The sequence below is a fragment of the Hippopotamus amphibius genome, chromosome 9 (genome assembly GCF_030028045.1).
Source record: "Hippopotamus amphibius kiboko isolate mHipAmp2 chromosome 9, mHipAmp2.hap2, whole genome shotgun sequence".
NCBI lineage: Eukaryota > Metazoa > Chordata > Mammalia > Artiodactyla > Hippopotamidae > Hippopotamus > Hippopotamus amphibius.
The window spans coordinates 33,700,029-33,726,436 of record NC_080194.1 but is presented as its reverse complement, the minus strand read 5'-3'; the positions used below and the strand labels follow the sequence as shown (position 1 = coordinate 33,726,436).

At 37.6% G+C, this 26,408-nt stretch overlaps 1 protein-coding gene across 5 annotated transcripts in view; it reads right to left on the bottom strand.

Moving 5' to 3' along the window:
• Positions 1–26,408, bottom strand: part of RNF141 (ring finger protein 141) — a 49,314-nt gene that overhangs the window by 9,399 nt on the left and 13,507 nt on the right. For 2 of the 5 annotated variants that reach the window (XM_057695770.1, XM_057695769.1), the window contains exons 2-5: positions 24,322–25,314; positions 22,226–22,416; positions 15,885–15,993; positions 3,027–3,208 (exon numbers count right to left, since the gene is read on the bottom strand). In XM_057695770.1, coding sequence (XP_057551753.1) covers positions 3,027–3,208; positions 15,885–15,993; positions 22,226–22,368 — 434 coding nt within the window. In that variant the 5' untranslated portion in view covers positions 22,369–22,416; positions 24,322–25,314. Of the gene's footprint in view, positions 1–3,026; positions 3,209–15,884; positions 15,994–22,225; positions 22,417–23,372; positions 23,568–24,321; positions 25,315–26,408 lie in introns of those variants that run through there. The other 3 variants (XM_057695768.1, XM_057695767.1, XM_057695771.1) reach the window with 2 other exon arrangements.

Here is a 26,408-nt window from a genome sequence, read left to right as displayed (position 1 = left end):
TTAGGGCCTGGTCTAAGGGGCATTACAAAAGACAAATCATCAGGATGTGGTAACAGAGTAAATGCTATGCTTTAGCAAGGCATAAAAGAGGGCAGCCTCTGAACTGAAACGGGGAAACTGAATGAAAACCTAGATAGATGGGGATCTAATGTATTTGAATTTTTCTATATCTATTCATTTCAACGTTTAAATGCCTTTTAGGTGCTGTGTATTGTGCCAGACCCAAAGAACTGGGGTCTCTGCTCTTGAGAAGCTTACAATTTATGTCTAAGAATGTGGACTTGGGTGTCAGTAGCAGAGAATATAACTGAATCCATAATGAGTGACAGAGTTCTGAAGGTTAGAGTTTAAAACTGAGGAGTAGAGGGCTACAAAGAACAGCATTCTGGATGGAGGTAAAAGAAAGAACAGGAGACACAGAAGCAGCCAGTGGAAGCTGTACTATGTTCCCTTGATTTTTTTGCTACCTTCCTAGCAGTACAGTGACCAGAAGAAGGAAGGAGAAAGAGTCTTGCTCTGTTTGTCCTTATTAGACCACTTGTAAAGTGGAGAATTCAGTTCTCTGCCCCCTACCCTGAAAGACAAATTGACAAAAGATCATCCAGGAAAGCCTCTGGGATGTAGAAGAGACCTATATAAAAAAGGCCGAAGGAACTGGGGAGGCTTATCCTGGAGAACAGAGGCTCAGTGAAAATTTGATTACTGTTTTCAAGTATTTGAAGGGCTGAAAGAGAGAAAAGGCTTGTTTGGTGGATTTCCAGAGGGCACTGTCACTGAAATAAGCAGAATACAGTAATAATTTAAGAATAATGATAGTTAACTTTTACAGACTTTTTTTTTAATAGGCCAGGGATTGTTCCAAGCATTTTACATATATTAACTCAACTCTCTCAAGAGTCCTATGAAGTAGATTTTAATATTGTCCTCCTCTTTTAAAAGATGAGGAAACTGAGGAAAGAGAGTTTAATAACTTGTTCCAAGTGACACAGTAAGGAGTAGAGCCAGGATTTGAACACAAGCAATTTGGTGCTAGAATCTGTGCTGTGCTGCCTCAGGAGAGCCAGATTTTGTCTCTGAGGAAAATAATGCAAAAGGGAAAATTACATAGTGATTAAAGCCATTTGTGTAACAAAAGGCTTGCCTTTCTGAGGCAACGAGTCCCATCCAACTGCAGGTGTTCATGTATAAGGTGGACTACCACTTGGCTAAATGTGGGAAGTCTCTCTATGTAAACTGCTATCCATGGATGAGCAGTAGTGACAACACCCAGGAGCTTGGTAGAGCTCCTTCTCAAAACCAGTGAATATCAAAGTTTAAGAAGCATTCTAGCGCAGCATCTTCATGCACCAGAGAGTACTAATGCAGAGGTTATGAGCATGGCTGTATTGCTAGACAGGCCTGAACGTGAACCTCAGCTACGCCAATTTCTAGCCATGTCATTTATTTGTCTAAACCCCCGTTTCTACATCTGTAATGAACCAATAATTGTATTCCCATAGGGGTTGTTGTGATTTAATGCGTTTATACATGTAAAGCACTCATCACAATGCCTAATACTCTATAAGTACTTAATAAATATAAACCACTAGTAGAAGTAGGCCCCAGGTGTAAGGCTGTACCAAATAAATACCTCTTCAGATCCCCCGCAACTTGAAAAGTCTGTTTTTCTATAAAGTAAAAGTATATTCGGGTGTAACAACAAAAAAACATACAAAGGTAAGAAGCAGCCCTAACCTACCAATCAGGCATTGAGTTTCCCAGTTTCAAGGACACATGAAAAAGAATAACACTCTTACCTCCTTCATTACGAAGATTGCAATAAGAAAAGAGTAATACTTTCAATTCATTTGCTACCATAGAGCTTAGTAAATACTATTTACTAGTAAATACTATTCTCAACTATCAAAATACTTTTGAAAAACAAAATCACCACTCTGAAGAGGGAGAGGAAAAAAAGCAGAAAATCAGATGCCTGTCTTTGAAAGATTAACTTTACAAAATAAAGGAAAAATAAGCCCAAATGCTGCCTATAATACTCTAAAACTCATTTAGCATTGCATCAGTAACACTTGTACAGCCCAAACCTAGAAAACCAAACAATCCTATTAAAGATAAACAGGAAATGATAAGTTAAAATACAATCTTCCTACAACATAGTATTTGGAAACCAGCTGGTTAAGAATGGATAGGAAAATGTAACTGTAAGTGGAGCAATAAGAAGGAAGTTCTTATTAGTCATATTCTTAACTTCAAGGTAAAAGACACTGTCAGTACAGATTTGTGCTGTCTACCCTGTATGACAATTACGACAGGATGTCAACATTTCTGGACCCACGTAAGCCTGTTTCCAATGAGGCATTTACAAATTTAAATCATGGTCCTGGTTGTCAAATGGCAACAGGTGGGAGCTTTCACACACCAACAGCATTATAGAGAAGGAAAAGAAAGTTTAGATAGAACAATAATATATTAGGCCTGAGTAAACAAGCACCATCACAGAAAATGCTGGCTGACTTCATTTCCTTCCAGTAACTCAGTACATGCAATATGTGCACCAACTACTTGCTCATTCCTGAATGGACTGCCAAGTCCTGGAGCCAATATTTACAATGTTAGTGCTCCAATTAGATACCTTTAAGAAAAACTGGAATAGTTTTGCCAGATTCTTGGACCTAATTCTCTGAAGAGCTCTGACTGTATAAGAACCTAAATGCCTATTATAAGAGGGGTAGTAACTATATCCTTTGTCATTAAATGCAAACTGGTAGGGCGGAGAGTGGGTTCATGGAAACTGGGTTGACAGAAACATCACCTGGTGCAAGCCACTTTAGTTTTTCTTTAATTTGGCATTCTAACAATGTCCTGAAACAGAGAATAATCCAAAAGCAGATCTGGGATATAATATCAACTGTGACAAAAAGTAATGTGATTTAAGGTGTCATGGAGAGCACCAGCAAAAACATGAATGTGATTTCAGTAGTTTGTATGTTGGAAAATAAAACAAACATGGTATTTATGCAGTGTACCTTCCCATCCAAAGACTAGCCTGACAAGATGTTACAGATGATGAGTTTTCATCAGGGTCTTCAGAAGTGGAGCTCTGTGCCAATACTCCTGCTGCTTGACTTGTGATGTCTTTATAAAGCTGCATAAACTGGTACAAATTCATGATCCGTGACGCTTCCACAATACCACTGCTTTTGTTAATCTAAAAATACAAAGAAAATGAAAAAAAATTTTGATAATTTTTATGATCAATTTTTCCCAAAAAGGGGGACAAATATTTAGTCAAACATCCTAGGAAACAGAAGTTTTCAAATTACCTAACAAGAGAGCAAGAGTCTGAGCAAATGAATAATATCACATCCCCTGTATCTGCGGGGTTCAAAATACACAACATTGTCTCACGGGATACTCAAAACAACCTATAGGGTTGATCAGGCATCATCCTCTTCAGTTGTTGAGGTCAGGCAACTTTCCCAGACTTAAGAAATGAATTTTAGAGATCAGTATTGACAATTCTTTTTATTTTACTTAAAGAATTTCTTAATTAAAGATTTATTTGAATCCAAAAACCACATGCCATTCTACTATAACTGAAACAAGCGATTACTTTCTTGAATATCTTAAATTCTATTATATACCAAAATTTACAAACTGGGGACATGAGAAAGGGAAGTACAATAGTAGGTTACATTAAAAAAACATGATTAGAAAAAAAGATGGCGGCCAAGTAGAGGGACGTGGAATGCATCCCTCTCCACAGATGCATTGGGAATGCACAGAAGGATGCAGTGATTCCCACAGTGAACCAGCTGAACACCAGCAGACGACCTCGGACACCAGAAAGGACGGCAAGGATCCCAACATAACCTGTAGGGAGGCATCTATGACGGCTCAAAGAGGGTGAAGCGGCGGAGCTGTGGCAGGCGGGAGGGAGTGAGAAACATACGGAGGGTCCGCACCGCAGCTCAGCGTTCCGGGACCGAGACGTCGATCCACAGCTGAACAGAGGGTCCGGGAGCGGGAGTGTGGGAACCGGAGAGCCGGTTCAGGGTGAGAAAAATCATTGCCACTAAGGTGACGGACCGAGAGGACAGGAGGGAAGAGGTCCACGGCGAGGAGTGCCTGCCCCTGAGAGCTGCCCGGCCATGATGGCGGCTGGATGCTGCAGCCTCACGGACGGTGGGGAGGAGCCGCAGGCATAGCCTCTCTCTCTCTTTCGGCTCCTGCAGCTGGCAGTGGAGAGATGCCCTGTGGGCCACCTAAGGCGCTCAGGGAGAACAAGTACCCTCAGGCACTCGGGCGGGGCTAGATTAAAACCCCTTGGAACGCAGGCAGCAGGGAGGCTGCAGAGAAAAAAAAAACAAAAAAAAACTGGAGAGAGGCCCAACTCTGAGACTTTCTGTTTACACCTGAGCCACAGGCGTCCCTCTGCAACAGGCACCTCTAAGCCCAACTGAAACAACAGTGCGCCACTGCTCACTCACTCCCAGGGAAAGGAGCCACTATTGTACCCTCTCTCCCCCCAGGCCACACACCGATGCTTACAGACCAACAATAAAGGAAGCTCTGCTGGTCACAGAATAATGCAAAAAAACCCAAGGCGAGTAGAAGGACACTTACAGCTGAGACTCTAAGGAAACAGAAATATTAGTATCAATCCTATTGAACTGGTCCATTCTGGGATCAGTTTTGGATTTTTTTTTCCTTTATTAATTACGATCTTAGTCCTAAGGGATCTACAAGTTTTATAACATAATTTTTTTAATGCTATTTTTTATTCTATTTTTATTTTTTTGCCTTTTTATATACTTCTATTTCTAGCTAAGTTTTTGGTAGTAAGGACAATATATCTCTCATACTTTCCTTTCATCCCTATCTTTTATGCATTTCTATTCCTTTCTTTTTATTTGCATATTTCCAATCACACTATGCTCTTCTGTTCCCCTTTCTTCCATCCATTTTTAGTTTATTTTATCTTAACATACTTATAAGCAACACTATCGATCTGCTCAGACTCCCTGCTCTATTCTCCAGATGACGCACCGCCTTGGCATTTAATATTAGGTTTTTGTCTTTATCTTAGTTCTTAGTACAATTGTCTAATTTCATTCTGAGAATCTCCATTCTGTCTGGTGGTACTCTAGCTCTTTTCTATATTTGATTCTAGCTTACAAAATATCCCTGGATTAGTGTTTGTATGCGTAAGGTGTTATTTGTTCGTTTGTTTGCTTTTGCTTTTGTCTCTGATTTGTTCTATTTCAGTTGTCAATTTCTGTTGGGTTTCTCTTTGAATATCTGATAGCATACTGGGGTTCTGTCAGGTCTTTCCAGAGTCTTATGTCCTAATAGATTCAGTAATTGTGTGTCTTATACATGTATGTGTTTCCTAGACTTAATATTTGTTTAACCCAACACCTGGACATTAGTCTGAAGCTTGGACAGTCTTCTATAAACACCTCTATTGCCAGGACAAGCAACCCCAAAAGTTTGGACAACCATGAGGAAACAAAGAAACACCATGCAGGCAAAGGAGCAGGAAAAAAACCCACAAGACCAAATAAATGAGGAGGAAATAGGAAAAATGCCTAAGAAAGAATTCAGAGTAATGATAGTAAAAATGATACAAAATCTCGATAACAAAATAGAGAAAGTACAAGAAACAGTTCATAAGAACTCAGAAAAACAAACAGCAATGGATAACAAAATAACTGAAATTAAAAATACTCTAGATGCTATAAACAGCAGAATGACCGAGGCAGAAGAACGAATAAGTGAGTTGGAAGATAGAATGGGGGAAATAAATGCCACAGAGCAGGAAAAAGAAAAAAGAATAAAAAGAATAGAAGACAGTCTTAGAGACCTCAGTGATAACATTAAATGTACCAACATTCGAATTATAGGCATCCCAGAAGAAGAAGAAAAAAAGAAAGGTTCTGAGAAAATATTTGAAGAGGTTGTAGTGGAAAACTTCCCCAACATGGGAAAGGAAGTAATTAACCAAGTCCAAGAAGCACAGAGAGTCCCATACAGAATAAACCCAAGGAGAAATACGCCAAGGCACGTATTAATCAAACTAACGACAATTAAACACAAAGAAAAAATATTAAAAGCAGCAAGAAACAAATAACATATAAGGGAAAACCCATAAGGATAACAGCTGACCTTTCTACAGAAACTCTGCAGGCCAGAAGGGAATGGCAGGATATACTGAAAGTCCTGAAAGAGAGAAACCTACGTCCAAGAATACTCTACCCAGCAAGAATTTCATTCAGATTTGATGGAGAAATCAAATGCTTCACAGACAAGCAAAAGTTAAGAGAATTTAGCACCACCAAACCAGCCTTACAACAAGTGCTAAAGGAACTTCTCTAAGTACGAAACACAAGAAAAGGAAAACACCTACAAATACAAACCCAAAACAATTAAGAAAATGGAAATTGGAACACACATGTCAATAATCACCTTATATGTAAATGGATTAAATGCTCCAACCAAAAGACACAGACTGGCTGAATGGATACAAAAACAAGACCCTTCTATATGCTGCCTACAAGAAACCCACTTCAGACCAAGGGATACATATAGACTGAAAGTAAAGGGATGGAAAAAGATATTCCATGCAAATGGAAGTCAAAAGAAAGCTGGAGTAGCAATACTCATATCAGACAAATTAGACTGTAAAGACTATGAAAAGAGACAAGGAAGGACACTACATAATGATCAAGGGATCCATTCAGGAAGAACATATCACAATGGTAAATATCTATGCCCCCAACATAGGAGCACCTCAATACATAAGGCAAATGCTAACAGCTATAAAAGGGGACATCGACAGTAACACAATAATAGTGGGAGACTTCAACACCCCACTTACATCAATGGACAGACCATCCAAACAGAAAATAAATAAAGACACACAAGCTTTAAATGACACATTAGACCATCTCGACTTAATTGATATTATAGGACATTCCATCCCAAAACTACAGAATACACTTTCTTCTCAAGTGCACACGGAACATTTTCCAGGATAGATCACATCTTGGGTCACAAATCAAACCTCAGCAAATTCAAGAAAATTGAAATCATATCAAGCATCTTCTCAGACCACAATGCCATGAGACTAGATATCAATTACAGGAAAAAAACTGCAAAAAATATAAACACATGAAGGCTACACAATTCACTATTAAACAACCAAGGAATCACTAAAGAAATCAAAGAGGAAATCAAAAAATATCTAGAAACAAACGACAATGAAAACACAACAACCCAAAACCTATGGGATGCAGCAAAAGCAGTTCTAAGAGGGAAGTTTATAGCAATACAGTCCTACCTTAAGAAACAAGAAAATTAACGAATAAACAACCTAACCTTACACCTAAAACAATTAGAAAAAGAAGAACAAAGAAACCCCAAAGTGAGCAGAAGGAAAGAAATCATAAAGATCAGAGCAGAAATAAATGAAAAAGAAAGGAAGGAAACCATAGCAAAAATAAATAAAACTAAAAGCTGGTTCTTTGAGAAGATTAACAAAATGGATAAACCATTAGCCAGACTCATCAAGAAAAAAAGGGAGAAGATGCAAATCAACAGAATTAGAGATGAAAAAGGAGAAGTAACAACAGACACCTAAGAAATACAAAAGATCATGAGAGACTACTACAAGCAACTATATGCCAATAAATTGGATAACCTGGAAGAAATGGATACATTCTTAGAAAAATACAATCTTCCAAGACTGAACCAGGAAGAAATAGAAACCATGAACAGACCAATCACAAGTACGGAAATTGAGGCAGTGATTAAAAATCTCCCAACACACAAAAGCCCAGGACCAGATGGATTCACGGGTGAATTCTATCAAACATTTAGAGAAGAGCTAACACCTATCCTTCTCAAACTCTTCCAAAATATTGCAGAAGGAGGAACACTCCCAAACTCATTCTACGAGGCCATCATCACCCTGATACCAAAACCAGGCAAAGATGTCACAAAAAAAGAAAATTACAGACCAATATCACTGATGAATATAGATACAAAAATCCTCAACAAAATACTAGCTAACAGAATCCAACAGCACATTAAAAAAATCATACACCATGATCAAGTGGGGTTTACCCCCGGGATGCAAAGATTCTTCAATATATGCAAATCAATCAATGTGATACATCATATCAACAAATTGAAGGATAAAAACCATATGATCATCTCAATAGATGCAGAAAAAGCTTTTGACAAAGTTCAACATCCATTTATGATAAAAGCTCTTCAGAAAATGGGCATAGAAGGAAATTACCTCAACATAATAAAAGCCATATATGAGAAACCAAAAGCCAACATCATTCTAAATGGGGAAAAACTGAAAGAATTCCCTCTAAGAACAGGAACAAGACAAGGGTGTCCACTCTCACCATTATTATTCAACATAGTTTTGGAAGTGTTAGCCACAGCAATCAGAGAAGAAAAAGAAATAAAAGGAATCCAAATTGGAAAAGAAGAAGTAAAATTGTCACTCTTTGCAGATGACATGATATTATATATAGAAAACCCTAAAGACTCTACCAGAAAACTGCTAGCACTCATTGATGAGTTTAGGAAAGTAGCAGGATACAAAATTAATGCACAGAAATCTCTTGCATTCCTATACACTAACAACGGAAGAGCAGAAAGAGAAATTAAGGAAACTCTCCCATTCACCATTGCAACCAAAAGAATAAAATACTTAGGAATAAACCTGCCTAAGGAGGCAAAAGATCTGTATGCAGAAAACTAAGATATTGATGAAAGAAATCAAAGACGACACAAACAGATGGAGGGACATACCATGTTCCTGGGTTGGAAGAATCAACATCGTGAAAATGACTGTACTACCCAAAGCAATTTACAGATTCAATGCAATCCCTATCAAATTACCAATGGCATTTTTCACAGAACTAGAGCAAGAAATCTTACGATTTGTATGGAAACGCAAAAGACCCCGAATAGCCAAAGCAATCTTGAGAAGGAAAAATGGAGTTGGGGGAATCAGGCTTCCTGACTTCAAACTATACTACAAGGCCATAGTGATCAAGACAGTATGGTACTGGCACACAAATAGAAAGGAAGATCAATGGAATAGAATAGAGAACTCAGAAGTAAGCCAAACACATATGGGCACCTTATCTTTGACAAAGGAGACACGAATATACAATGGAAAAAAGACAGCCTCTTCAATAAGTGGTGCTGGGAAAATTGGACAGCAACATGTAAAAGAAGGAAATTAGAACACTTCCTAACACCATACACAAAAATAAACTCCAAATGGATTAAAGACCTATATGTAAGGCCAGACACTATCAAACTCCTAGAGGAAAACATAGGCAGAACACTCTATGACATCCATCAAAGCAAGATCCTTTTTGACCCACCTCCTAGAATCATGGACATAAAATCAAGAATAAACAAATGGGACCTCATGAAACTTAAAAGCTTTTGCACAGTGAAAGAAACCATAAACAAGACTAGAAGGCAACCCTCAGAATGGGAAAAAATAGTTGCCTATGAAACAACAGACAAAGGATTAACCTCCAAAATACACAAGCAGCTCATGCAGCTTAATACCAAAAAAGCAAATAACCCAATCCACAAATGGGCAGAAGACCTAAATAGACATTTCTCCAAAGAAGACATACAGATGGCCAACAAACACATGAAAAGATGCTCAACATCACTCATCATCAGAGAAATGCAAGTCAAAGCCACAATGAGGTATCACCTCACACCAATCAGAATGGCCATCATCACAAAATCTGGAAACAACAAATGTTGGAGAGGGTGTGGAGAAAAGGGAACTCTCCTGCACTGTTGGTGGGAATGTAAGCTGGTACAGCCACTATGGAAAACAATTTGGAGGTTCCTTAAAAAACTACAAATAGAACTACCATATGATCCAGTAATTCCACTGCTGGGCATATACCCAAAGAAAACCATAATCCCAAAAGAAACATGTACCATCATGTTTATTGCAGCACTCATTACAATAGCCAGGACATGGAAGCAACCTAAATGCCCATCAACAAATGAATGGATAAAGAAGATGTGGCATATATATACAATGGAATATTACTCAGCTATAAAAAGGGATGAGATGGAGCTATATGTAATGAGGTGGATAGCCCTAAGTCTGTCATACAGAGTGAAGTAAGTCAGAAAGAGAAAGACAAATATTGTATGCTAACTCACATATACGGAATCTAAAAATGGTACTGATGAACTCAGTGACAAGAACAAGTACGTAGATGCAGAGAATGGACTGGAGAACTCGAGGTTTGGGAGGGGGCGGGGGATGAAGGGGAAGCTGAGACGAAGTGAGAGAGTAGCACAGACATATATATACTACCAACTGTAAAATAGATAGCCAGTGGGAAGTTGTTGTATAACAAAGGGAGTTCAACTCGAGGATGGAAGATGCCTTAGAGGACTGGGGCAGGGAGGGTGAGGGGGGACTCGAGGGAGGGTGGGAATATAGGGATACGTGTATAAAAACAGATGATTGAACTTGGTGTACCCCCCGAAAAATAATAAATTAACAAATAAAATTAAAAAAAAAACATGATTATAGCAACATTTCAATATTTTGAATAAAACAATAATGGTTGTAACTAGCATTTATTAATTATTACTTGAGAAGACAATAGGAGAAAAAACTGAGAATCAAGTATGAATCAGATTCCATATTGTGAAAATGGTAGAACCATATCTAATAATCAGAAAATTGATTAAATTTGGGGAAGGTAAGATCTATATGGAGATACAAATATGTAAGATTCTTTGTAATAAAAGACTATACAGGGGGTAGAGAACAAATAAATAGAATTAAAGGTGATACGAATTTATACGGGCTTACAAAATAAGACTTTCAGAGACAAGGAAATTGGGCCTGTCTTCCTTTGAAACTACATGATTCAGAATAAATTAGGGAATAATTCATATAAACTTAGTATTTAATAGCAAAACTTAAACTGCAATTTTTTAAATTGAAGTATAGTTGATGTACAATATAAGTTACAGGTATACAAAACAGGGATTCACAACTTTTAAAGGTTATACTCCATTGATAGTTGTTATATTAGCTCTATTCCTCGTGTTGAACAATATATCCTTGTAGCTTATTTTGTACCTCATAATTCGTACCTCTTAATCCCCTACCTATATTGCCCCTCCTCCACCCCTCTCCCCACTGGTAACCATTAGTTTGTTCTCTAAATCTGTGAGTCTGCTTTTTTGTTATATTCGCTACAATCTGTAATTATTATAATCATAGGATTCACACAACAAATATTTATCGAGTATCCATTATATGGGTGTTACAGGTACTATATGCACTGCTCTAGGCACTGGTGACACTGTGTAAAAACCACACAAAAATCCCTGCCCTCATGGAGGTTACACTATAGGTAGGAGAGACATAAATAAAATACAGATTAGATAAGATGGAAATAAGTGTTATGGAGAATATTAAACAGAGGAAAGAAAACACTGTAAGGTTGCAGGGAAGGCTTCACAGAGAAGGTGACATTGAGGAACTAAAGAGGTACAAGAATGAGTCATATGGATATCTGGGGGAAAGGGCATTCCAGGCTGAGGGAATAGGAAGTGCAAAGGCAGAAGTGAACCTGGTAAGGAGCACACAGTCCAGCAAGGAACCCAGGGCAGCTGGGACAGAACGAGAGAGGTGGGAGTGATGGAAGATGAGGTTAGCGAGTGGGGTGGGGACAGAATGTATAGAACTTAGCTGATCAGAGTAATCAGCTTTGCCTTTTATTCCATGGGCATGGCAAGTCACTGGAGGGTTCTGAGCCAAGGAGTAATAAGACCTAATTTCATTTCAGATTATGAGTGGAACAGACTGGTTGTTGTGCTGAGACTAGACAGAATGGGGACAAGGGCAGAAGCACTGAGATGAGTTAGGAAGCTACTGAATAATCCCAGTAAGAGATGATGGTTGCTAGGAATAAGGTGATAGCAGTGACAATCCTAAGAGCTGGTCGCATTCTGAATATATTTTGAAGAAAAAGCTGACAGGATTCACTTATGACTGTGGGGTGGGTATAAGAGAAAAAAAGAGAAGTCAAGGATGACTCCAAGGTTTTGGCCTAAGTAACAAGGTGGATGAAAATAATATAATTCATATAGCTTCTTAACAGCCACCTTAGTCCATAATTTTAATTAACCCATTAATTCTTCTAATATTACTCCCACAAAATATTCCATTTAAACATTACTTAGATTATTTTTTATAATGTTTGAGTATAACCATCATAGCAGACAGCAGATAGTTAAGATAAGGTCTTGTAAATTGGTTTTAAGCTGCTCAAAGGTTAAGAAATATAAAATTTCAGTCTACTATCAGCTTTTTATATTGGACTCCAACTCTTTTTTTCTAATGTTAACACTGACATCTCATAGATTCTTCCAAAAAGAAACTAAGAAATGCAAATAAAACATTTCTTTAGATCTAAAATCAAGAAAAATTACACAAAAGAAAGCTCTGATTGCCTATGTTTTTAATACTTTTGTTTTTCTAACTTAGAATCTTATTTTAAGGATGATGTTTAATCACCATACAGAATAATTGCCATTATTGTTAGAGATACTGAGGCAAAAAATTTTTTTTGACTAATAGTAAAATTAAACATTAATTCTGTGTTTGCCAAAGTAGAGCAATAGAAAACTAAGGGATCAGAAATCTGCCATTCATATTCCTACAGCTTTTTACAATTTCTACTGGCCCCTTCGATGTGAGCTGAGTAATTTATAGAATAAAAATGGAGAGAAAATGTAATTTAGGTACTATACTGTATAAATAAACATGGAAAGCTTCAACCTATCCCAGTCATTTAAAACGAGAATATTTCTTCGACAGATTTTTGTTTACTCAGCATATACTGAGTTCTTACCAGGTACTAAGCATTACAGGCTGTAAGAGATACAAGGATGAATCTAGACAGAGTTCTTGCTCTCAGGAGCTTAGTATCTACTAGAGAAACTAAGAACCTAAATAAATAATTTAACACAGAATTTAATCATGAAGTATAAATAAAGTGCTTCTGGAGTTTAGAAGAGCCAAGAGAACTTCTTTAGGTTAGACTTTATGGATGAGATGCTATTTGAGGTGGACTTTATGGAGCCCTCAAGTTTAGACATGCAGAAATAAAAGATGTGGCAGAAACCACTGGCTGATTATCCAAATGCCACTCCCACTTTTTACTGCCAGTAGAGCCCTAATTTTGTTTTGGTGCCTACCACTCCCTAAATGACTTGGGAGTTAATGCTGGTTACACTAATCTAAACCGATCACAGTAATCACATCCCTTCTGCCAGTGTAGCTGTAAGAGGGAGAATGTGAGCTAATATTGACTCAATGAGTTTGAAAGAGGGATCTGTTAGGTCTTTGAATTAACCAATCCAGGAGCTACTTTATATTAGGATTTCTTGATAAGTGAGAAAATAAATACCGTTTTTGTTTAAACTGGTGGAACGAGTTTTCTGCAACTTGTTCCTGATGGCAATTTAAATGACAGAGGAATGGACATTCTAGGTAAGAGAACTCAATGAGCAGAGGCATCGAGATGGGAAAGTAACAGCGATACAGCCTTAAATTAGTTAAGCCTGGTAAGACTGCAGACTGCAAGAAGGGACAGTGGTAAAACAGAAAAGATAGTTTGGTGCCATATGGTAGAGGGCCTCAAATGCCAGGTTAGAGTTGGGACTGTTTTGAAGCCAAGGAAGAACTGGTGAGGAATTTTAAAGAGAAAAGTGATCTGATGAGAGTTGTGCTTTAGAAAGGTTATTCTCACTGCATCATAAATTAGAATTAGAAGAAGAGTCTGAAGGTGTGAAGATTAATCACAGAATCTAAAGTAATCTGGATGAGAAGAAAGAGGGGCCTGAGCATTAGTTACAGTCTGCCTGAGAGTCTGAACTTTGTCTCACAAATAAACTCAAGTGAAACCTAGTAGATGTAAAACTGAAAAGATCAGCTGGATGGTTAATGTGGAAGACAGAGCAAGAAAAGGAAAAAGAATACATATTTTTTCAGAAATGACCTCTTGTCACTAGAGTTCTTATAAATTCACCCATGTGGCCTCTAAAGTTAACTTTCAAATAGTCCTGAAAGATTATATGCAGTGTAAACTGGCAGATGATGGGAGTATTGTATGGGATTTACTTAGTCTATCTGAATGAATTTTACATGTTTTCAGCGCAGTTCTTCATGTCTTCTTTACTTTATTCCTTTGCAAAGTCAAAAGTTGCAGACTCCCAAAGTTCTTTTGGGAGTATGCATATTTATAACACTGTAAAACATCCCTAATGAATTTAATATAAATATAATATAAACCCCCAAACAAACAAAACAGAAAATGGAAAAATATGTGGTTGGTTTGCAGTTTTTGAGCCCAGGAATCAAAATACAAATAACAAAATGTGATCTTGGATCAAGCTGTATTTCAGTGGGTATTCTGTTACTATGATTTGTAACACATTATACACTATATAAAGTTACACTGTTACCCACACTATTATCATGTTAGCTACCTCTATCATGTTAGCTACCTCTGTGATGAATAATGCAAAAAATTTTTGAATGATGGTTCTCTGGCAGCTATTATTACAGTGCTTTTTAACATCTGGACTTAAAAAAATCAATAAGCAAATGTTCAATGTGGCTAGACCCAGCTGAATGGTATTAAGCTATACTGTGTATTTTCTCTAAATCAACTGTAAACTTTAACAGGTGCCATTCAACTTCAGGCATTTAGCCAAGTTCTGGAATTAAGATCTGTCTTTGCTCCTCTAATCCTTTTTAAAGTTCTTTTATTACTTAAATAATTAGACCTTCAAATTTGATCAACTAAACACAATCCCACTACGCTTATAGCATAGTACTGGCAATCAACCCACTTGGGAAATGCAGCATATTATTTGGGTAACATCCAGGGTCCATGATACGAAAGAAAAGAAAAATCTCCTTACCCAGGAGTTCTTTATGGATTGACCAGGAGTTGAATTAAGGGCATTCATGAGTGCCCAACTTATCGTTTACATGCATATGGATGATTTTATTGTGTTTGAGAGCAGGGGCTGGGATAAGAGGAAGTGTAATAAAATTCATGCCTTCATTTTCACCAAAAGTTTTATGGCCTCAAGAAGATTAAGAACCACCTATTCTAATCTACCCATTAGTGGATGAGGCTTCTGAATACTCTATGACAGCTGCCATCATATTTTTCTGTACAGTTGGAATACCCAATTATCTAAAATTTAAAGATGAGCTAAAAGACACAATGCAGTGATGGTGAAAAATCCATTCAATAACTAAAAATTACTAAAAAAAAAAACCCCAAACACACAATGCATTCTATAACTAAAAATTTCTTCTAAAACCTCCCAAAAAAACCAAACCTTTCTAGTGGATTTTTAAATTATCATTTAATCAATAAAACCTAGTGTTCTTTAAAAGAAATGATCTCCTAAGATACTTTAATTTTTAAGAAGTCATCTTAGAGCTAAGTAGGGTATCACTTTAGGAGTCCAGTCAGTTAAAATCCAATAAGAGAGGAAAAAGGTAAGGATGAGAGTTTACTACCACCTTTCTTGATTATAAAAAAATCTCTGCTATATGGCAATTATACAACCAATGAAATCCAAACAGTTAACCTGGGAGGCAAAAATAGTATCAAAACTGTTTTACATGGTTTTACAAATAAATGTTAATAACAACCTAATTATAAACATTCATATCATATCATATCATTATTATATTATACTATTAAATGTGGTTCTAACCACCAAAATAGTTTAAGCTCAGAGTTGGAAGGCTCTGTCAGTCTCACCTTGGTACAGACTACTCGTACAACCACTTTCCAAAAGGCAGAGGAATCAGACCCAGGTTGTACCTCAAAGAGAAGATGTTTTTCCTGGCCAGAAGCCACTTTAGCAGTTCTAAAAAGAGGTAAACACATTCGTTAGTTTTACAAAAAGTCATATAAAATAATGGAACTATGAAACCAGGTTCAAGAAACTTTAAGACAGAGGAGGAAATGTGAAGAAAACACAGAAAGACAAATAACAATAATGATTGTAATAATTAGATTTTTAAAACACAAGAACAGAGAATGTTTTGACTATAAACATACAATTTAATTGCCAAGGTGGGCAGCACAGTGGAATGATATTTATAAATCTATTTTTTTCATATCTATATCACAATGGTCTTTAAATTCCTAACAAAGACAGCTAGGAAAACCATGAACAAGAAATCAGGTACTTAAAGAAAAAATTTAGTTGGTTTCATTTATCCAAATTTTGACTATTGCCTCAGATGTATATAAAGTATGAAAAAAATCTTGCTCTTGGTTGAGTCCTTAAGCACTTATATACCTCTTAGAAGAACATTTTTACAGATAATTTGAAACTGGATGAAGCAAATGATTTTGAGACACTTATATAACTTTACTGTCTTCCCCTAGCAGAGTGATTCTAATTTAGAAAGCAACAGGATCCTAACATAAAAATATAACACTTTCTAGGATAATTCAATCACATGCGTCAATGCCAATTTAAATCCGTTCAAAGACATAATTAAGCATTGCGGCTCCCTTTTATCATTACTTACATTTCTCTCTGAGCACCAGTGGGGATATCACACTCAGGATTAAGTAACTTACAGCTAAATAATTGAGGCCATTGAAAATTAAGCAACTAGCCCTAGGTAACAAAGTCAGCCAGTGAAAGTAGTACTGCCAGTTCCCAGTTCTACTTTCTAGCTATCAAGCCATGCTTCTTTTGTGCAGGTTTAACTTTATAGTTCTCAAACAGAACTGAACTTGTGAAATGCCCAACTCTGACCCAGGGGAATTGGTTTTAAGGAGTAAATCCAGTCAGAAACATTCTGTGCTAAATAAATAAAAGGGAGATACTCTTTATCATCACCTCTGTATTACACAGTAAGCTCAGCTTGAGGATGCTTTCATAGGACACATTTTATCCTGTATCTTTAGGCCAAAAAATAAAATTTCATGTAATAGGCTAGGTTTTTTGTATATAAGTTCTAAGACTCTAAGGGGATGGCAAATGTCACTGACTACTCTTCAAAAAAGTTGAAACAATAAATATAAAAATTCCGCTCTGAAGTAAGTCAGAAAAAGAACAAATACCATATGCTAACACATATATATGGAATCTAAAAAAATGGTACTGATGAACCCAGTGGTAGAAGAAGAATAAAGATGCAGAGGTAGAGAACAGACTTGAGGACATGGGAAAGTGGGGAAGGAGAAGCTGGAACAAAATGAAAGAGTAGTATTGACATTTACTTACTACCAAATGTAAAATAGATAGCTAGTGGGAAGCAACTGCCTAACACAGGGAGATCAACTTGATGATTGCTGATGACCCAGAGGGGTGGGATAGGGAGGGAGGGGATATGGGGATATATGTATAAATACAGCTGATTCACTTTGTTGCACAGTGGAAACTGGCACAACAGTGTAAAGCTATTATATTCCAATAAAGATGAAAAAAAAAATCACATGTGAAAAAATAAAAATAAAAAAAATAAAAATTCCACTCGTAAGACACTATTAAATTCTCAATCCAATTTTATTCCTTAAGAATATGGTCTCGCCCAATATCACTGATGAATATAGATGCAAAAATCCTCAACAAAATACTAGCTAACAGACTGCAACAGCACATTAAAAAAATCATACACCACGATCAAGTGGGGTTTATCCCTGGGATGCAAGGATTCTTCAACATACGCAAATCAATCAACGTGATACATCATATCAACAAATTGAAGGATAAAAACCATATGATCATTTCAATAGATGCAGAAAAAGCTTTTGACAAAGTTCAACATCCATTTATGATAAAAGCTCTCCAGAAAATGGGCATAGAAGGAAATTACCTCAACATCATAAAAGCCATATATGACAAACCAAAAGCCAACATTGTTCTCAATGGAGAAAAACTGGAAGAATTCCCTCTAAGAACAGGAATAAGACAAGGGTGTCCACTCTCACCACTGTTATTCAACATAGTTTTGGAAGTGTTAGCCACAGCAATCAGAGAAGAAAAAGAAATTAAAGGAATCCAAATTGGAAAAGAAGAAGTAAAATTATCACTCTTTGCAGATGACATGATACTATATATAGAAAACCCTAAAGACTCTACCAGAAAACTGCTAGCACTCATTGATGAGTTTAGTAAAGTAGCAGGATACAAAATTAATGCACAGAAATCTCTTGCATTCCTATACACTAACAATGGAAGAGCAGAAAGAGAAATTAAGGAAACTCTCCCATTCACCATTGCAACCAAAAGAATAAAATACCTAGGAATAAACCTGCCTAAGGAGGCAAAAGATCTGTATGCAGAAAACTTTAAGACATTGATGAAAGAAATCAAAGATGACATAAACAGATGGAGGGATATACCATGTTCCTGGATTGGAAGAATCAACATCGTGAAAATGACTGTACTACCCAAAGCAATTTACAGATTTAATGCAATCCCGATCAGATTACCAATGGCATTTTTCACAGAACTAGAGCAAGAAATCTTACGATTTGTATGGAAACGCAAAAGACCCCGAATAGCCAAAGCAATCTTGAGAAGGAAAAATGGAGTTGGTGGAATCAGGCTTCCTGACTTCAAACTATACTACAAGGCCATAGTGATCAAGACAGTATGGTACTGGCACAAAAATAGAAAGGAAGATCAATGGAACAGAATAGAGAACTCAGAAGTAAGCCCAAACACATATGGGCACCTTATCTTTGACAAAGGAGGCACGAGTATACAATGGAAAAAAGACAGCCTCTTCAATAAGTGGTGCTGGGAAAATTGGACAGCAACATGTAAAAGAATGAAATTAGAACACTTCCTAACACCATACACAAAAATAAACTCCAAATGGATTAAAGACCTACATATAAGGCCAAACACTATCAAACTCCTAGAGGAAAACATAGGCAGAACACTCTTTGACATACATCAAAGCAACATCCTTTTTGACCCACCTCCTAGAATCATGGAAATAAAATCAAGAATAAACGAATGGGACCTCATGAAACTTAAAAGCTTTTGCACAGCAAAAGAAACCATAAACAAGACTAAAAGGCAACCCTCAGAATGGGAAAAAATAATTGCCTATGAAACAACGGACAAAGGATTAACCTCCAAAATATACAAGCAGCTCATGCAGCTTCATACCAAAAAAGCAAATAACCCAATCCACAAATGGGCAGAAGACCTAAATAGACATTTCTCCAAAGAAGACATACAGATGGCCAACAAACACATGAAAAGATGCTCAACATCACTCATCATCAGAGAAATGCAAGTCAAAGCCACAATGAGGTATCACCTCACACCAATCAGAATGGCCATCATCACAAAGTCTGGAAACCACAAATGTTGGAGAGGGTGTGGAGAAAAGGGAACTCTCCTGCACTGTTGGTGGGACTGTAAGTTGGTACAGCCACTATGGAAAACAATTTGGAGGTTCCTTAAAAAACTACAAATAGAACTACCATATGATCCAGTCATCCCACTCCTGGGCATATACCCAAAGAAAACCATAATCCCAAAAGAAACTTGTACCATAATGTTTATTGCAGCACTCTTTACAATAGCCAGGACATGGAAGCAACCTAAATGCCCATCAACAAATGAATGGATAAAGAAGATGTGGCATATATATACAATGGAATATTACTCAGCTATAAAAAGGGATGAGATGGAGCTATATGTAATGAGGTGGATAGAACTACAATCTGTCATACAGAGTGAAGTAAGTCAGAAAGAGAAAGACAAATATTGTATGCTAACTCACACATACGGAATCTAAAAATGGTACTGATGAACTCAGTGACAAGAACAGGGAAGCAGATACAGGGAATGGACTGGAGAACTCGAGGTATGGGAGGGGGCGGGGGGTGAAGGGGAAACTGAGAAGAAGCGGGAGAGTAGTACAGACATATATATACTACCAACTGTAAAATAGTCAGTGGGAAGTTGTTGTATAACAAAGGGAGTCCAACTCGAGGATGGAAGATGCCTCAGAGGACTGGGGCAGGGAGGGTGGGGGGGAATCGAGGGGGGGGCGTCAAGGAAGGGAGGGAATATGGGGATATGTGTATAAAAACAGTTGATTGAACCTGGTGTACCCCCCAAAAAAATAAAATAAAATAATAATAAAAAATTAAAAAAAAAAAAAAAAAGAATATGGTCTCGCGACCTCAGATCAGACGTGGCGACCCACTGAATTTAAGCATATTAGTCAGCGGAGGAAAAGAAACTAACCAGGATTCCCTCAGTAACGGCGAGTGAACAGGGAAGAGCCCAGCGCCGAATCCCTGCCCCGCGGTGGGGCGCGGGAAATGTGGCGTACGGAAGATCCACTCTCCGGCGCCGCTCATGGGGGGCCCAAGTCCTTCTGATCGAGGACCCCCCCCCTCAAAAAAAAAAAAAAAAAAACCAAAGAATATGGTCTCAAAAGTAATGCCTCAAATACTACCGTTTGGATGATCTTAAAAAAAAAAAACAAAAACAAAAATGCTAGAGTTTTAAAAACTACATTTTTATTATAAAAGATCAGACAATGCACAAATACACACAGTAAAATGTAAAACCTCCCTTCTCTGCCCCCCTTTTCCATCAACTCCCCAGAGACCCAGTGTGCATCCTTCCAGCTCATTTTCTATGCATTTACATATACAGCCACACAGGATCCATCCATATATCCATACAGGGTTTGGGTTTTTGTTTTGTTTTGTTTTTTTTTTTTGTTTCTTTTGTTTTTGTATGTTTGGTTTGTCTGTTTTTAAGGAGTGAAATCCAGTGTTCTGAAAAGAAATGATCTTCTAAGGTAACTTTTAAGAGTTAAGAATGCTTTATTCTTCATGACTGGCTAATAACAGGACACTCCAGCCACGTCCATAAGAAGATTGTATTTCCTTCTCTTTAGCTACTGTGTTCTAGATGGCCAAGTATAATGTGTCTCTTATCCAATATAACTACTGCAAAGCTTAAGGAGTACATTCATGTATTTCACCCTAAACTATTAATAGTGACTATAATACAAATTTATATATACTAAGTGGTCCCAAACTGCTAGGTGATTTTGTTTGGCCTTTTTGGGGTTTAAGGAGAGGTAATGTGGGATTGTGGAAAGATCTTCAGACTTGGGGAAAGCTGGATCTTCCATCAATACTTGGGTAATCACTTTAGGCCTCAATTAAAATGTCTGACTGTCAGCAGAGTGCCTTGCACATACTTGCTCAGTGAATGCTAGCAAAGTTGAACAGACTAAAGAGAGAACCTTTAAGATCTCAATTAAAAGGCAATGCCAATAATTTATAACTATACCTCCAGGGAGACAGAAGATACATATACAAAGAGAGGCAGATATGGGTGCTGCTAGAGGAAGACTTAATAGAAAGAAGTGACATCTGCTCTCCAGTCACTAGGGGAGAACACACAAACAAAAATGGGGTCATTCAGGGACAAAGAGCCAAGTGTATTTTAATAGCTTCTATACAGATCAGTATAAAAATTGATTTAATAAAGAATAATTCACAAAGAGAAGGCTAAGTTCTATTGGGTGTGCTCTTTAAGGAGGCAGAGAAGTTTATATACCATCTTAGAAATCTATTCAAGAGTTAAGTAGAGATTTAAAGATGACAGCTAGTTAGAAAATATTTATAAACAAAATATCTTATTCTTCAGTGATGACAAACTGTTACCATATATATATTTCTCTGGCAAAAATAATGGTTCAATGAACAAACACAGAAGATTTATTTATTATCTAGCTGAACTGGTTGATGTTCAGAAACCTGAAGTGCCCTGTGACTATCCTAGGTGCCTTTCTCTAGATGACTAACTGGTATGTTCTCTTCTGTTAGGCACCTCCTTTAGTGCTTTCAAACAAGGGTCAATTTATATGCCTGTGTTCAAAATTCAGTTTTAAGTTCCTTGCATTCTTTTAGTCCTATGACACATTTTAGACAGCCACATAGAAAGTCTTACAGTACTCAATAAATATTTGCTAACTGCTGCTGAAAACACTGTCTTACCAACCAATACTTCTGGTTATCTCTCAAACAGTCACAACATTGGAGCATATGTCGGGGGAAAAAATAAAATGAAAAAGAACAAGTCTTACACATCATTAAGTTCTGCTACTCGTCCAAGAAATTCTTCATAAGTTAAGGAGCCACTTTCTCGAACCAATGTTACATGTTTTGCTACTTTTTCTGGTAGCTTGTTAAGAACCAACTGCGTCTGATCCGATATTTGCTGTCCCATGATGAAACGTCTTATGAAATCCAAAAAGAGTGTTGCTTCACATAGTTTCTGTCAAATATACATAAAAGTTACCTTTACATGTAACACAAAAATGGCAACATACCCATCCCATCAAGAAAATAAAGAAAAACAGGAATACCTTTAAGTGAGATCTCAATAGATTTACATGAGCCTAAGGTGGAATTTATTTAGACTATATTTTAAAGTAAAGATTTACAGTTCTATTTATTTTTAAAGATCATATAGTTAAATGAGAAAACAGGATTCATTTTACCTACTGGGAGAGTGAATTCCTATAATTTTGCCAAGTTAACCATTACACACACAACACAGGCATTTAAGTGATTGTATTTAATAGGAAGCTTGTTTATCTCATACAATTTTCCTAAGAACATTTCCTGACTGCTTACCACATGTGAGGCTCCAAACTAAAGGCTTTCATATATTATCTCATTTATTTCTTCCAATAACCCTAAGAAGTAGACATTATTATATTCTTAGTTGAGACATAAGGAAATAGTTGAGTGACTTATCTGAAGTTAAACAGTTGGGTGCACTCACTCCCTCTTGCAAGAGCACCAGAATTACAACTAACTGCTGAACAATCATTGACAGAAAGACACTGGAACTCACCAAAAAAGACACCCCACATCCAGAGACAAACGAGAAGCCACAATGAAGTAGGAGGGGCACAATCGCGTTAAAATCAAATCCCATAAATTCTGGGTGGGTGACTCACAAACTGGAGAACAGTTATACCACAGAAGTCCACCCACTAAAGTGAGGGTTCTGAGCCCCACGTCTGGCTTCCCAACCTGGGAGTCCAGCAACGGGAGGAGGAATCCCCAGAGAATCAGACTTTGAAAGCCAGTGGGATTTGATGACAGAACCTCCACAGGACTGGGGGAAACAGACTCCACTCTTGGAGGGCACACAAAAAAGTGTGCTCACCAGGACCCAGGGGGAAAGAGCAGTGACCCCATATGAGACTGAACCAGACCTACCTGCTGGTGTTGGGGGGTTGCCTGCGGAGGTGGGGGGCGGCTGTGGCTCACCGAGGAGACAGGGGCACAGGCGGCAGGGGTTCTGAGAAGTGCTCATTGGCGTGAGCCCTTCCAGAGTCCACCATTAGCCCCACCAAAGAGCCTGTGGGCTCCAGTGCTAGGTGGCCTCAGGCCAAATGACCAGCAGGGTGGGAACACAGCCCCACCGATTGGCAGACAAGCAGATTAAAGTCTTACTGAGCTCCACCCACCCAGCCCTACCCACCATCAGTCTCTCCCATCAGGAAGCACCCAGGAGCCTCCTAGATACCTTCCTTCACAAGAGGGCAGACAACAGTATCAAGCAGTATCAGCTGTGGGAAGACATTCAGGAGCCTTTCTGAAATCTTGAAAATGTTAACGTATGTGGGCCGAGCGATGGGATTCAGAATGTCCTGCTTGAGCAGTGGAGGAGCTCAGGGTGCGGGGCGTGGAGACTATGGGGGCATAGGCAGAGGGTTGGCCGTCTCTAGGACCACAGCCCCTTTCTCACTGCACACCTCATATCACCCTTTTGGCCCCAGAGGATGACTGGTTAGCCAGAGACGGGTAAGATTCCTCAAGGGAGGGACAACCTAAGACAGGCACAGTCGCAGAGGGGCCAACAGGGGTGGGGCACAGACCCCTAATCCATCTGAGAGAGGTCTCCTGCCCCCAGGGCTGTTTTGCTCTCCACGCCCAGCTCAGATCCACACCTGCTCAAATCGGGCCCAGGAGGCAAAGATCATTGCCCCAGTCATGCGAAGCCTATGATTGTTTATAGGATTAACCTGGGAGTGTTAGCCAAATAAAAGCAACGGGGGACGAATCAGCGAGGCTCTTGATCCTAGAGGTCTTGAGTCCCCCGGTCCCATCTTTCTCTTCAGTCTGTGTCTGTGTTTTCTTCAAGCTTGCAGCACCCGTCACTCACCTTGAGTTGCCAAGCTGGTCTCGGCAATCAGCAATATTTTGCCTTGTGGAACTGAAAACCACAGCCACAGAAAGATAGAGAAAATGAAAAAGCAGAGGACTTTGTACCAGATGAAGGGACAGGATAAAACCCCAGAAAAACAACTAAATGAAGAGGAGATAGGCACCCTTCCAGAAAAAGAATTCAGAATAATGATGGTGAAGATGATCCAGGACTTTGAAAAAAGACTGGATGCAAAGATCAAAAAGTTTACCAAAGACCTAGAAGAATTAAAGAGCAAACAAACAGATATATGCAACACAATAACTGAAATGAAAAATACACTAGAAGGAACCAATAGCAGATTAACGGAGGCAGAAGGGCAAATAAGTGACCTGGAAGACAGAATGGTGATCATCACTGATGTGAAAAGAATAAAGAAAAAAAAAATGAAAAGAACTCAAGACAGCCTAAGAGACCTCTGAGACAATGTTAAATGCACCAACATTCACATTATAGGGGTCCCAGAAGGAGAAGAGAGAGAGAAAGGACCTGAGAAAATACTGGAAGAGATTATAGTTGAAAACTTCCCTAATATGGGAAAGGAAATAGCTACCCAAGTCCAGGAAGTGCAGAGAGCCCCAGGCAGGATAAACCCAAGGAGAAACATGCCAAGACATATAGTAGTCAAACTGACAAAAATTAAAGGCAGAGAAAAGTTATTAAAAGCAACAAGGGAAAAACAACAAATAACGTACAAGGGAACTCCCATAAGGTTAACAGCTGGTTTCTCAGCAGAATCTCTGCAAGCCAGAATGGAGTGGCAGGATATATTTAAAGTGATGAAAGGGAAGAACCTACAACCAAGAATACTCTACCCAATAAGGATCTCATTCAGATTCGACGGAGAAATCAGAAGCTTTACAGACAAGCAACAGCTAAGAGAATTCAACACCAAACCAGCCCTACAACAAATGCTAAAGGAACTTATCTAAGCAGGAAACAGAAAAGGACCTACAAAAACAAAAACAAAAACAAAACAATTAAGAACATGGTAATAGGAACATACATATAATTACCTTGAATGTAAAGAGATTCATCGTCTTTCACTATAAATTTTAGGATAATCTTGTCTATGTTTATAAACTATCTTTCTGGTATTTTCATAAGAATTCGATTAATCTTGTATATTGATGTGCAAAGAATGAACATCTTTACAACATTTTGTCTTCCAATCTATGTGCATAGTATATCTATCTGTTTAGATCTTCTTTGATTTCTTTCATCAGCATGGTAAAATTTTCACATACAAATCCTATACATGTTTTGTTAGTTTTATACCTAAGTATTTCATTTTTGAGTGATTTTAAGAGATATTGTATTTTTAATCTTGGTGTCCATCTGTTCATTGCCAGTAAACAGAAATACGATAAAAAAATATAAAAAATAACGTTAAACAGTTGGTAAATGGTTGAAGTGAATTTTGAACTCAAGTTTTTTAGATTCTAGTGCTTATATTCTTAAACAATATGATATACTATGATGTCTAATCATGATATAAATAGATCAGCTAAAAATTTATTGTAAAATTACTTTATAAATGTGCAACTTAATTTTAATTGTAAAATATATGTAAATTAAACAGACCAGCTAATTCAACTATCTTACATTTTCTGCTTAGAAAAAAACAGTGCTTTTATTTTAACTCCTCTAGGTATTTTTAAACTTAGAATTTATGTAACTTGTTTTCTAAATATGAAGGTGATATTTTAGTTAAAAAGGCAGGATCACTACTTTAATAATCTACTATCAATGTAGATCAATAAGTTACTGAATTGACTTAAAATTTAATCACAAAACATTGATTTAAAAATCACTCTAAAGTCTTGAAAGATAATTCTATGTATTATGGCTAGAGAAGAACTGGATGTGTTTATTCTAGACAGTTTTTTCTTTCCATTGGTAAATAATGATTTATCAAAATATCAAGCATCAAGATATAGTTAAAATAGAAAATAAGATAAATTTTTAGTGTTTATCCTGATATATTCTAAAACTGAATAAGGAAATCCTGATTCACTACGAATACCACTACTAATAATAGTAAA